General features: G+C 43.4%; 1 protein-coding gene across 1 annotated transcript in view; it reads left to right on the top strand.

The window, feature by feature from the left end:
* Positions 1-13,404, top strand: part of snd1 (staphylococcal nuclease and tudor domain containing 1) — a 272,528-nt gene extending 259,124 nt beyond the window's left edge. The window contains exons 23-24 of the mRNA XM_033614910.2: positions 8,458-8,502; positions 12,369-13,404. Of these exons, the coding sequence (XP_033470801.1) occupies positions 8,458-8,502; positions 12,369-12,434 (111 nt within the window). The 3' untranslated portion in view covers positions 12,435-13,404. The remainder of the gene's footprint in view (positions 1-8,457; positions 8,503-12,368) is intronic.
* Positions 13,405-13,750: the final 346 nt, after the last annotated feature.

Below are 13,750 nucleotides of genomic sequence, written 5' to 3'. Positions count from 1 at the left end.
TCTTTGCCTGTATTGTAGCTGTATTCACACTGAGGCCTTGCTTTTCATGCATGAATGTTGAGCAGAGGACTTTTAAGTAGCTTTGAGGGGCCAGAAGGGCAGCCTTTATGTATGCAGGTATTATTCATTCCCTTATACGCATGTTCTCACATAAAGCGCCTCATGGGTAGTGTAGTTTCCTCACAGCTTTGCATTTAGAGTCCCCGGTGTAGTTAATAGCGTGGCGGTTGCATTGCGCAGTAATTGTGTTAATGGGGGTTGAAGCTGTAGATGAAGATGAAATGGTGTGCTCAGATGTGTAGTCACACCTACAGCTGCATGTGGGAGAATCCATACAGGAAATCAGGAAGGAGGCTCACACAAACACAGGGCGCCTCCAGGGATGGGTTGTTCCATTTATCAAAGAGCAATTGTGCTGTTTGGTACACATACCCTACAGTAAGGCGGTTCATGTGATGTGATCTGCTGCTGCCGTGCTGTTAAGGCGCAGGTTTGGACGCTGATGATAAGCCTCATGGGAATTTTGGTGTTTCTATACGTTAGGCTCCCTGTAACACAATAAGGCCTCATGGGCAAACGACGTTTCATGTAGCGGTGCTGCTGTTGTCGCTTATGGGCTGTCCCCGAGCAGAGAGGACGTACACGTGTGAGGGTCCCTCATGACTGCCAGCACACACATTCACTTTTAACTATTTATTTGAGATGTAGAGAGGGAAAGGAGGAATGCACACAGACAATACCAGAGAGAACTAGGGCTTACATTTTCTGGTCGATTGTTCTCTATGCTCTTGTTCAACCAAATTCTCATTGGTTGGACAACCATTAGTGTTGTTACTAAGCCAGTTATTCATCACTGGTACATGCATGCAACTTTTGGTCTTCATGTACTGAAAAATAATGGACATAGCTACTGTAATGTCTCTCCTGGGTAGTGGACAGCCATTCTGAAGTCTCGAGTTCAGCATTGTGGCAGTTGGCGTCTTGGTTTTTTGAAGCCAGATGTGACCATATTTGGACAAGAGGGTGGAGCTGACGGATAAGCTGAGAACACTATGGGCAGACAGTCACTCAAAATGGCCCATTTGATTTAATTATGCATAACTTTGACCCTCAATAAAATGTGAATGGGTGGGTGATATAAAAACTCACCACCTGTGCAGTTGTCATAAATGTTGAAATTAGCCATATGGACCAAAAATGTGTTTTGTCCGCGGCTGTCAACATGTTTATTTCTGCTGTAAAGTTGGGCATTTTAATATGGGGGTCTGTGGGGACTGACTAGCTTGGTGGCCCCAGAGTTAACTTCTATAGTGTCCAGTATGTCAGACTTCTGTGGTGAGACAGATACACACATCTCAGCTGGAAAAGCTCCACCTCAGTGATACAGTACTCAGATTATTTTCAGATAAGGTCGCATTAGACATCATTTAGTCTTCAGTTGCCCAAACACAGCTTACTTGACCTGGCAAGCTTTAATGTGGATCCCTGTGACTGGAGGAAGATGCTTTGGTGGACACACAGCAGTACCTGGTAGAGGGTAGCTTCTTATAGTGGCTGATTTAGTTCATCTGATTTAGTTCATCTAGAAATCAAGTGCAGAATTTTTTTCTTCATCTACCAATAGATTGTTTGAGGAGTTGGAAGGATTTCAGTCGACCAAGATTTTCTTTGGTTGATACAGAACACACCTTAGATGAATAATATAAAGTACACATTTGAACATTGGAATTTAAAAAAGAAAAAGAACAATAAAGATATTAGGTTGTGGTTTGTCTTCCTGAGTAGAGCCAGAAAGCATCCCCATGGATCCCGCCATGGTGCATCACGTCCCCTTCGCCTCCACCCCAACCCAAAATTCTCCACTGTGTCATCTATAAATGGCTTTTAACCGTATCCGCTCCACCAATTGACAGACTTCCAGGCCGCTGCCCTCCCTGTTCAACCCCAACGCCTGTCACAGCCCATCAAGAACCCCCCACCTCATCCCAAAAAAACACAGCAGGGCACATACAAACACACACACACACACGCACACACACACACACACACACTGTGCTCCATGAGTGTGTGACAGCAGGACCGCTCCCCACCAATGGCTCAATACCTAATTTACAAGTAGAGCTAGAGATGGGGCCTTTTAATGGACATTTTCTGCTCCCCTGTTATTGACACACACATACACACACACACTTGTACAGGCAGTTGCCTCCCCTGCTGCCACCGCTCTGAGGGCCCTTTTGACATGTCCTAGCTGACACGCGCCACTTCCCAAACGCCATTCCATCTTCTGCAGATGTATACACACACACACACACACACACACACACACACACACACACACACACACACAGAGTTACACACTATATCCAACCTCCCACACACCCTGAGGGTGAGTGGAGGATTGTCAGGAAGGGAGTGGAGGCTCCACAATGTTCAAACTTAGATTATTTTGAGTTGTGTGACCTCGCGGGAGATAGAAAATAGATATTGGAGAAAAAAGAAGAGAGAACTCTTTACACAGCCTTTATAAAAGTTTGTGTGTGTGTGTGCATGCGTGTGTGTGTGACATATTTCTATGATACATTAGTGTTTACGTAAGACTTGTTTTCTTTCCAGTGCCCCTGGGAGAGCATTGGAGAATGTTCTTTGTGATATCTGTTGTTAGTCCTTGCATTTGTTGTGTGCATGTGCACTTGTGTTTTACATGTGTTCTTAACTCTATGAACCCATGCTGGTGGGCTTGTCATGCCACGTTCCTGCCAAAGCGCCTGATCTCCTCCGACAGCCATGCTGGAGGGGACCAGCGTGCAACATGGCATATTCCCAGTTTACCCCAGATAGGGACACTGACACTCATACACATGATGTACATGTAAGGCTTGTCTTTTTCATATTGTTTTTACAGATTTTCACTAAAAATACATGCGTTGTTATGACGCAGCGGACTGATGTGAACTGATTTTAACTTGGATTGATGTCCACGTGCATCTAAAAGAAGACAATGATGGCTGCAGTTTACAGTAAACAAGATTGTCTTGCGTCATTGACAGCTCAGAAAATGCCTCAAGCCATAGAAAGTGAAGAGAAACGATTTGAAAACGCAACAAGAAATGGTTCATTTTCCGTTTGTTTTATTCTTAAATTTGATTTTAAGCATTTTGAGTTTATTTATAGTGTAATATTTATGTTTTCTTAAATGAGTACTTTAAAGTGTAAATGTGAAGCTATGCATCTGTACAAATGAGCAAAGTCAATGTCAATCTTTTCATCCTACATTTCTGACCTTCCCTCGTCCGTCTTTCTTACACACACAGATTCTCTCCCAGGTTTACTGTAGTGCTTATGTGACAAGCCTTTCGCTATCAAACCACTCGCACAATGAAAAGTCTTTAGAGATTTTACCAAACCCCTGGCCTACTCTCTGCTTGCCATGCAGTATTCATGCACTGGCATGTTGAATGAGAGACATCTCTTAGGACTACAATCCACAGCTCAGCCAAGTACACTCAACTTGAAACACTGTGAGTTAGAGACATAAAAGCCGTTATGTTCCGGCTAACGCTCTGACGACGACCTGTCTTGTGCAGAGCTTTCTGCTTTCAGTGGAGTCAAAAGGAGACGGAGATGGCAGGCAGAGGGAGAATGAAACGAGATGTAACGAGGATTGAGAGAGCAGAGGGAAAAAACAAGAGCAGTGCAGCAACACAGAAACAATGACAAAAGGGAGTGAGTGGCAGTTTTTTTGACTTTGGCTGCTCGTGTCTGGGAGGCTGTGTCTGATCGTCATTGCTGTTAATGAGAAAAGCTCAACATGCACGGAGGACAAGTCTCATTGTTCCCTTTCCACCCAAGTGATTTTTACGTCACCTGACATCCCATCTCGGCAGCAAGGACCAAGAGAACACACCCGACCCAGGTGTCAAAACTTTGATTAGTCACTTGCTTTTCATATGCACCCCATCCAAAATCTGCTTTCACGTCACATTTTGCGTGCTTTGAAATCCCACAAAAAAAAGAGGCAGCTCACCTACGCACCAGACGCGCACAACCTGTCAGAAAGCTGCCATGTTAGCGCTCGCTCAGATCCATCACTTTCACACCATGCTTACCAGAACACCACCTGGGCATGGCATGCCGGCCAGCACGGGGAAATACACGGCCTCGCTCTCACTCTCAGGCAGACAGATTCACAGCCAGGCAGACACACTGACAAGTGCCAAAACACCAGACCCACACCACCTGTCGTTCGTCTTATGAAAAGCATCACACTTACACAAAGTCTGCAACTAGAAAGTTACCTGCATGCATTAAAACTGACTCAGACAGCAGTTATAAATCTTTTCTCTCCTGACTGTGGGCACAGCATCAGATAGTTTCCAGTCTTACGGCGCTGTGTTAAATCCACTCAGAAGTGAACTGCTGCCGTGAAATTATAATAAATTGACTTCTGTAATCAGCTAAACTTTCAGAGAGTTGTTTTGTTGCATGTTGCAGACTCTGAGCAGAGTTAAATGGATGCTAAGAATTAATCACACACAGTCAAGGACACTCCCACACACGCTGCATCCTCCTCAGCCCAGCAGCACATTCTCTGCTACTGCCAGTGTCCATTGCCACTGCTCACCAAGCATGGCATCTGTCTGGCATATGGGAGCTCTGTAGGGTCATCCAGACAAGCTCGCTGTCACCCGCTGCCTTCTGCCACCCAACCCCCCTCTAATCACTGCATTTTCTTCTCCTCGTCCCCTCATTCATTATCCTCTTTTTGTTTCTCCTCCTCACCTGGACCACATAATCAGCTTTAAGCTCCTTCCTTGTTGGCCTCTCGCCTTTGCTCTTTTCCTGACAATCCTCCCCTCTATCATCCCTGTGTTTACCGTCGCACTTGTTTCCCGTGACGAGAAACATTCCTCTCCTTCGCCACTCTAAGTCGTCTCCAGATGAGTTTTGCTTCTGTTCGCGTCTTAATGAACTATTATGCCTCCCTACTGGAGCCAATAGAAAAGCTGTGAAAGACGGATCCGGGACAGGATACGTGGGGCTGTTCAGCATCCGAAGACAGTCATCATCGGTGTTCAGCTGCGCACTGATTGGCTGTTGTGTCACACTGAGCTGAAGTGAGCAGAACAGTGAAAGATGAGGGCGAGCCAGGAAAGGCACCCTCCCGACCGGAGTACAAAGAGGCTCACCGCGGTAGTGCCAATATGGCAGCAGATCATCTGTGCATATTGTGCTGTAGTGCTCTTGACTAAGCATCTTTCACAGAATACTCTCAGCTGTGTAGCGTTTGGCAAAGTGAAGACTGAATATATTTTTCTTTTAAAGTTGAGCTGGGATTTGTATTTCGAGCCATTTTTCTCTTTTCTCTTCAATTATCGCTAGATCCACTTTGGCAGATATGAAACCCTCTTCCACATCATTTTCGTCAGCCCCTATAGCTCTCTGAGTGCAGCACTAGAAGAAGACAGCTAAAACCGCTACGGGCACCGATAGCTCCCCTCCAAAGCCCAAATGGCATCACTGGCCTTTTGTGTCTGTGAAATATCGTCGGCTGGGTCTTCCATATGGTGACATCTGCCTGATGGGACCACGATGCCATATCCCGACACCTTCCAAAAAATTCTCTCCTTTAGTTGGCTTTGATGGATGACTTGTGCAGCCACTGCACTTCCCCCAGCCACACACTCGCACGTGCACTCGCGTAGACAGAGTGGCTGTACGTTCCAGCTGCAGGTCTGTTATCTTGGCGGTGCCATGTGCAGCGTAGCTATCAAATCAACCTATGTGCACGAGCTAGCTAAGCAATTAAACTCCAGAGCCCCATCCACACTCGACAGTTTTAACATCTGGCATCCTTGTTCTTGTGTGTGTGTGTGTGTGTGTGTGTGTGCGTGCGTGCGTGCGTGCGTCTGAGTGTGAAAGCCAGCTCATCTGCTACTATAATAAGCTACAAAACGTGGTGCACAATTGAATCCATTACAAGAACACAGTGACTCATCTTTCCTGTCTCCTTTCAAGTCAGTTTTGCTTTTTATTTAATTCTTTAAATTGTTTTCTTTTGTCACGCCAGTATTGTCCTCAACGTTTGTCCCGCTTATCCGAACCCAGCGAGCTATGCTTTGAATTCAAGTATCTGCTGCACAGATCTTACTTACAGAAGTTCCTCCATCACAGACAGACTGTGAGTGGTGTGGGTGGCCAGGGTTACACATGGTGGAGGTGAGGTGAACTGTGTGTGAGGGCCTCATGTAGAGCTTTATCACTCTGCTTCCACTCTGACACTGTAAAGGTGGAGGACAGCTCCACTCAGAGGGTCTGCCGCTGGAGCGTTCCAAGGGCCATACATCCACTTACACTGTACCCATCTGACCAAACACGGCCTCTTTCACTCCCCCTCTGTCTCTGCCCCCCCCCCCCCCCCCCCCCCCCGCCCTATGACTCATCACTGGTTCATTCAAAGAGGCTAAATGGCTGCTCTAGCAGAAGCAGTCAATATGCTCAACACTGCACATTGGCTTCCTCCTCTCTCCTCCTCCAACTCTTTTGTATCCTCTCTGCACTCTCAGTATGTTCATGTTGCATACGTCCAGGTCTTTGTGTCATGCTCATACATGTGAGCGATGCTGGTTGTTCTATTAGAAAAACAACATGTTTTCATGAGTATCACGTTTATATACATGTGACAGGTGGGTCTGGGGGCAGCACAGCTTATACACAAATAGAAGCGTTTCATTATCAGACACATAATGTTACAGGTTACTGCCAACATGACACCACCTTAATGAACATGTGCGCGACAGTGAAATGTAATAAATTGTCACTCAGTAGTTGCATATTCGTTTTGTAGTTCCATGCAACTTTTGCAGATATGCTGCTTGTTTTGACAAATTGAAAACCTATCACACAACACAGATCTCTGATTGTTCATACCTTATATTCTAATCCATTTGTCTACACCACTGGTTCCCTACTGGTCCAGCCACGGGCTCCAAGTGTCTCCTTAGTCGTTAGTTTAAGGTCCACACTTTTTTCCTCAGCATCATACTTGTGCTTGGCTGTGTCATTAAGTTAGTTTGCTGTATGTATGTAAGTATTATTTTTGTCAAGATGCGGGTACGAAAAAGATCAACTACAGCTGTCGTTTGACTGGAGATGTTTCGATACTACTGTGTGTTATTTTGGTCGATACCTGTAAGGTATACAGTACCAATACCCAGCCTCAATGTGGCTACAAGTGGTGATTCATTCTCTGTAATGGTAGCACAAGTAGAAAGAGTAATTAAGGTAGCCTATTTGGTCTGTGATGTCCCATGTGCAGCACAATCTACCTAAAGATTGCCAACAATAGCCGCTTTAAGATACCAGTCATACAGTAGCAGAAAAGATAGGTAGATTAGGGAATTGACTAAAAAAAATGAGTGGCAACTATTTTGCTAATCGATTAGTTAAGGTAATTTTTAATACAGAAACACTCACATGTACCAGCTCCCCAAACTTGAGGATTAACTGTTTTCCTTTGTTTTATAAAACCATGGATTGATCAGGTTCGGGTTTTGCACTCTCAGCTAGAAAGAACAAGTTACTTGAAGGTGTCGCGTTGGGCTGACAGAAATTGTGAGAGGCATTTTTCATTAATTGATTAATTGAGAAAGCAATATGTAGACTAATCACAGCCAGACCATGTGAGACTGTTGCAAAAAGACCTGAGTGTATTGAATCAAGCAAAGGTGAGAGGTTGTGCTTTTAAAAGTTACACAGCAAACATCAGAAATGACTGTACTTAGCCATGGAAAACTATTTAATAATCTGGCTCACATGCCTGTTTACCACTCATCAATAGAGCTCTGATTTCTCTACATGAAACACAGGTACAACTTGGGGCTCACCCCCTTTTAGCTAACAGCTCCCTCAAGGCGTCCTGTGAAGGCACTTGATTATAAATTGCTGCTACAAACCAGTGAGGTGTTGACCTGAGGCTAGCGGGCACAAGGGGGGTATGAGAGCCTCTCATCTGCAGTGACTTTGCTAGTGTGAGCTGTAGCATGAAGCGCGAAGTGATGCCCTGCACACGGCGGATAAAGCAATGACCCCAAACAGTAAGCCGTAATGTGGCGTCGCACGCTCCTTATGCTTCCTTCACATGTTTGTACATTCCGCATCCCCTGCAGCGACATAACCACTCTGTGTCTATGTGTGTTATCTTGATCCTGTTGATCTTCAGAGAACACTGCGTTCCTTATATCCAGTGTTGCTGGGAGGCTGAGCGAGTGGCCTTCAGAGAAAAAAAAAATTGAACTTTGTGCAAAGAAACTTGTGAATTTCCATGTAAGCAGGTAAAAGAAATGTCTCCAGGGGCAGAGCAGGTTGAAAGGATGCATTGATTCACCTTAATCCTTTAAAATCCTCCCTGTGACGCAGTGATGTGATATGCTAATGGCTCTTCTCTTTCTGCCCTAGGTGACAGAGTACCTGAACAGTCAAGAATCTGCCAAGAGTGCCAGGGTAAGTCACTTCATCCAAACGCCACCAGTCTCATCTCATTGTCTTTCCCTCTGTCTTTTCATCAGCCTCTCTGTCGTCGCCTCCTACTCCTAATAATTGTGGTTTGTCTGCCTCTCAGTGAGAAATCTAATGTTGCCAAAACAAGAATACATTACAACACTAATTACTTTTCCACACCGACTACCAGAGAAAGTCCCTTTTCTCTTTGCTGCCTTTTCTCCCTCCCTCACTCTCAAGATGCGACACATTACATTGGCAGTCGCCATTGTCCCATATGGATTGCTGCCCACAGTCTGTGCAGGTCCATACTGTGAAAATGGGGGTGGGGATGTGTGCAAAAGTGAGTGCAGTGAGGGTAGAAAGAGAGGAGGGGAAAAAATGGAGAGTGAATAGAAGGCAGCACATAACACACAGGGCTCTCGTGTGAAGATGGGTCAAGCCATAGAGCTGTGACACAACACCGTCCAGTGGAAATGACTTCATTTGAGCCCAGTAAACTGTGCGGGCAGTCAGAGGGAAAGTGGCAGGAAAATAATGGAAACGAGCGGCAAACATTTAAAAGCAAGTACATCAAAGTATCTAATAATAGAGGTCGAATAGAATGTATTCATTTTCATTATACAAAGGCAAAACTGTGTTTAAAGGATAGGTCTGATGATATTTGCTAGTTTTCTTCTTGCCAACAAATCCCACTGGAGCTGTGCAATTAATTGAAATATTATCTAAGTTGCAACATGGCCAAGTGTAAAATCCAGATCACAGGAGCTGCAATTTTTTGATAAAGGTGAAATGTGTCACAACATATTAAAATTAAGAACTGTGCTTTCACAGAAATAAACTGGCCCTAAAAGTCATTTTCCTGACATAAGGGAACGTGCTTTATTGGTACAGACTGCAGCAAAAATCTTTTTTTCCCTGTGAAAATAAAATAAATATCACCATTCCTGTGACCTCACATAGCAAACACAACATCTATCAAAATAATTGCAATATGATATTTTTTTTTGGCTCATCGTGCAGCCCTAAATTCCACTGAAAAACTAAACCAAGAATGTATTGATTTCACTAACAAGTATTGACTGTTAAGCCTAATAAAAATGATCAGATGAGACATAAGACGTAAGAGGGACTTTATAGAGCGGTGCAGGGGTGACATTCCTTTGTAGGCCATCCCAGCAGTTAACATTGTCAAAAAGCCGATGTTAATTCTTCAGTTTATTTCAGATTATTGCAGAAAAATCAGTTATGTTCCAAACAAAAGTTTATTTACACATTTTGTTTAGCAAGATAATCCAAACAAATCAGTTCTTAGATGCATTGCGATGTGAATGATTCGGAATCGATTCCCAATAATAATAATCGATTGTGTAAATGTTTGTTCATAACATGATGCTGAAGGAACAAAAGAGGCGGAAATCAACTACAATCTAAATCCAGCTGGTTATAAGTGAGGGTATGGAGGTAGGTAAAAGGGGAAAGGGACCTGGACAAGAGCCACACTGTAATCGTTACCCTCTGAATTGTAAACGAATCGTAAGGGTGCCTGGAGATTCCCACCCCTACTAGTGAGTAGAGTAGTTTGCGTGTTCTGTGTGATGACGGTTGATATCCTCGACAACATCTGTAGTTTCATTTAGCATTTGTTGGCAGCCTTTTATAAGAAAGGTAAAGCTTTAACTTTTGCAGTTAGGGTACTGTAATACTATACTAGAATACTGACGTATTTTATATCATAGAACATAATGTTAAATCTCCTAAGCTTGTGTTAACCACAGACCTTATTTAATCTAAACAAAAACCTATCGACTAATTACTGTATACGTGTATTTTTATCCATCTCCATACAGTGCAATATAGTGTTTCCCTGGTCCCCAGTGCAAAAACCAAATAATTAAATGTAAGGTACAAATAACAAGATTCAAAAACAGGTAGAGAATAAGATACAAGACAAAATAAAAACATGCACCGACCAGCCACAGCATTAAAACTGCAGGCAGGTGAAGTAGATAACCGATAGTCTCGTTACAATGCAATGTTCTGCTACAAAACATTGGGTCCTGGCATTTATGTAGATGCCACATGGACTGCACCAGCCACCCAAATGTGGTTATAGACCATGTTCACTCTGTCATGGCAAAGGCACACCCCCTGGCAGTGGTCACCTTAGCAAAGACAAAGAGCTCAAGGTGTCAACCTGGCCTCCAAATTCCCCAGATCCCAAACTGATCAAGCACCCATGGGACATGCCAGTACTCCCAGAGTTCCTGTTTCCATGCCTTGACAGGTCAGAGCCAAATACGATCCACGGTCGGGCCACTGACCTGTTGAGGCATGGACACAGACCCTCTGGGGGTGTCCTGTGGTGTTGGCAGCAGATCCTTTGAGTCCTGTGGGTTGTGAGGTTGGGCACTGGCATGTCCCATGGGTGCTCGATTAGATTGAGATCTTTGGAATCTGGAGGCCAGGTTTACACCTTGACCTCTTTGTCATGGTCTTCTAGCCATTCTTGAGCAGTGTTTGTGGCTAATGTTCTTTCATAATGTTAATAAACGTGTCACCAAGTATGTCACTCGCCATTCGATAAACCACAGTGTTTGACTGTTTTACATAATTGTCTGGCCTTTTCAAAGTAAAACTGTGTTAGTGACCTTTTAAAAACTTGTATCTTCGGTAGTGCGGCAGATAGTCTGGGTTCGTCACAATCTAACATATTGATGTTTATTGTAATTTCATGGGATCCTTTAACAATAACAAAAACAGAAAATATCATCAGCCTCATCCTTCAAGAGAGAAGTTAAATACTAAATGTCCAACAGCATGAGCTCGGGGTGCTTTAAATCCCAAGTGTTAGTGAGACCTGTTGGCAAAGGCCAGATCACTTTTGGTTTTTATATTTAGACTTTGACAGGAAAGTGTTTGTACAGATCCGAGGTGCCTTTCACAAGAACCCCCCTGAGCTTGCATAGATAGCACTTGGATCCTATTTTGTTTTTACTCATGTAAATGTCAAGCACGATGGCTCAAAATGCTAGAGGAAGCTGTCCCTCCTGTGCTCTTTCAGTTACCCCGTGGTTATGCAGCATGCGGCTCAGACAATGAGCCAGCCGCAGACGGAATTGGCTCTAATCACAATTGCAGTTACTACCGTGTTTTCAGGGTGTCAGGCAGAAAAAAAAAGGTAGTGGAGTGAGAGACGGGGAAATGGCAATATGTACAAATGGCTTCATTTATTCATTCATTCATTCCAATAACTAGTGCTAATTAGCACAGTCACTAATTAGCCATGAATCACGGCATTAACAGCTGAGCGCGCATGCTTCCGAGAGCCAAAAAAGAAACATCCCACACAGACCCTCGTACGTACACAACACACACAAACACCTCAGACTGCAACATTTCTATCACATTCAAATAACAAAACCGTACAGGAGGCTGCTACACACACACACACACACACACACACACTCTTTGCCAATTCCATTGTAATAACGGCAACATTTAGCTGGGAAATGCATGTGATGGTTTATGAGGCGATGCGAGTGTGTGAATGTAATGGAATAGGAGAAGTAATAGACTGGGTAGTATCTGAGGCACTGCGGGCCTCCAGCTTGGATAGGCAAGGGATTAAATGGTGATGGTGATGATGATGCGGCCTTCACACTGGGCTGTGAAAGCAGTGATCGTACTCTCAACATTGCATTGTTGCAACTCTGTCCTGCTCCTGCTCTCTGTCTTTCATCTGTTACTGGATCCCCATTCAAAGCAATCAGGGATATCACCACTTCTTATCGTTGTTTGTCCCATAATGGTCAATAAAAATAAATAAAAATAAAAAAATAAATAAAATTTGTCTGTCTTCCCTTCAGCTCAACATTTGGCGCTATGGAGACTTCCGTGCAGACGATGCTGATGAGTTTGGTTTCAGCCGTTAAAAAAAAAAAGGAAAAAAGAAAACCGACCATCCAATCAACACCATTCCAAAGACCAACATGGACGGCTAGTGACGCATTGGACAGAAGACAGACGACAAAAACTAAACGACAAGCATTGACTCAATCTTCCTTTATATTTGACATTTCATCCCTCCAGTCCAGACTTCTCTTCTGCTCACACTTTTTTTTTCTCCAGCTAGCCCCCATTAGCTCAAAATAGAGCATGCTAGCAATGCTAAAATAAAAATTAAAAAAATAATCATGCAAGAATCACTTTCCATTCATCCTTAATTTTCCTGATGGCCCACTGCCAGCTCAAGCAGCCTGCACTATTGCCAATCTGTGTTATTTGCCATGTTACCTTTTCAGCAGACTTCCTGTGTGAATGATAATTATGATACTTAACGTATGTGTTTCAGCCAATCACATTCTTTGCTCTCTGATGCTCTAGCCCGATCCCTGCTTTCTTCTGTACAGGTAGGAACTGGCTGCTTGGGGGGGGGGGGGGGGGGGGCTTGATTTTTGCAAACAAATGCTTCCCTAATGACTTTCATGTAAATGTGAGGATATGTTGAAAAGTGTAAATGGATTTATTTTAGAGAAATACTGTAGGTGGAGCCACACAGACAAAAAAAAGGATGAGTTTATTTTTGTCTTCAATGTATATCTGTGTGATGATGACATTTGCAGGTGTTTTTGTGGGGAGTGTTTTGTCGTTTATTCACTATGTCACACTTTTATGACCAGTAAAAAAAAAAAAAACAACGGATGCCATCATGTGGCATTTTATCATCTCTCTATCTCCTTCTGTAAAGTTTACATTCTAATAATGGTTATGATCCTGTCGTGGGCAGTCTCTTATCTTTCTGTCTCTGTATGCCACAGCAGAAACAGTGTTTGAATTTGTTTCCACATAATGGACCTTTGCATTCTATTAAAAATCTGCTGAATAAAAATAAGCAAACTAAAAGTGTTTTTGTTTGTTTTTTCCACCCGCCCGCAAAAACATTGCAATTTTGTTTCTCAAAGTAATTGACAGTAGTTGGTTCAGAGTTCTACCCTGAATTTGAGTCTAAATATTTGATTTTATGCCAAAATAGAAGAGCACTTCTCCGCAGATAAAAGGTTTTGTTACCTGTAAAACAAAATACTCCAACAAAGGTCTTGACTAAAAGCTTGGCAATTCTTTCAATGAATTGGAAATTAGCAATGCAGATAATGTTTAGAAGCCTGCATCAGTTTGAACTAGTTCAACCTTCACCTCTAAAACCTTTAAAATTAAAAAATAAATAACTGCTTTATCTACTGCTCCCAAA

The sequence above is a fragment of the Epinephelus lanceolatus genome, chromosome 23 (genome assembly GCF_041903045.1).
Source record: "Epinephelus lanceolatus isolate andai-2023 chromosome 23, ASM4190304v1, whole genome shotgun sequence".
Lineage (NCBI taxonomy): Eukaryota > Metazoa > Chordata > Actinopteri > Perciformes > Serranidae > Epinephelus > Epinephelus lanceolatus.
The sequence above is the reverse complement of the archived record's forward strand: the minus strand, read 5'-3'. Positions and strand labels throughout refer to the sequence as shown.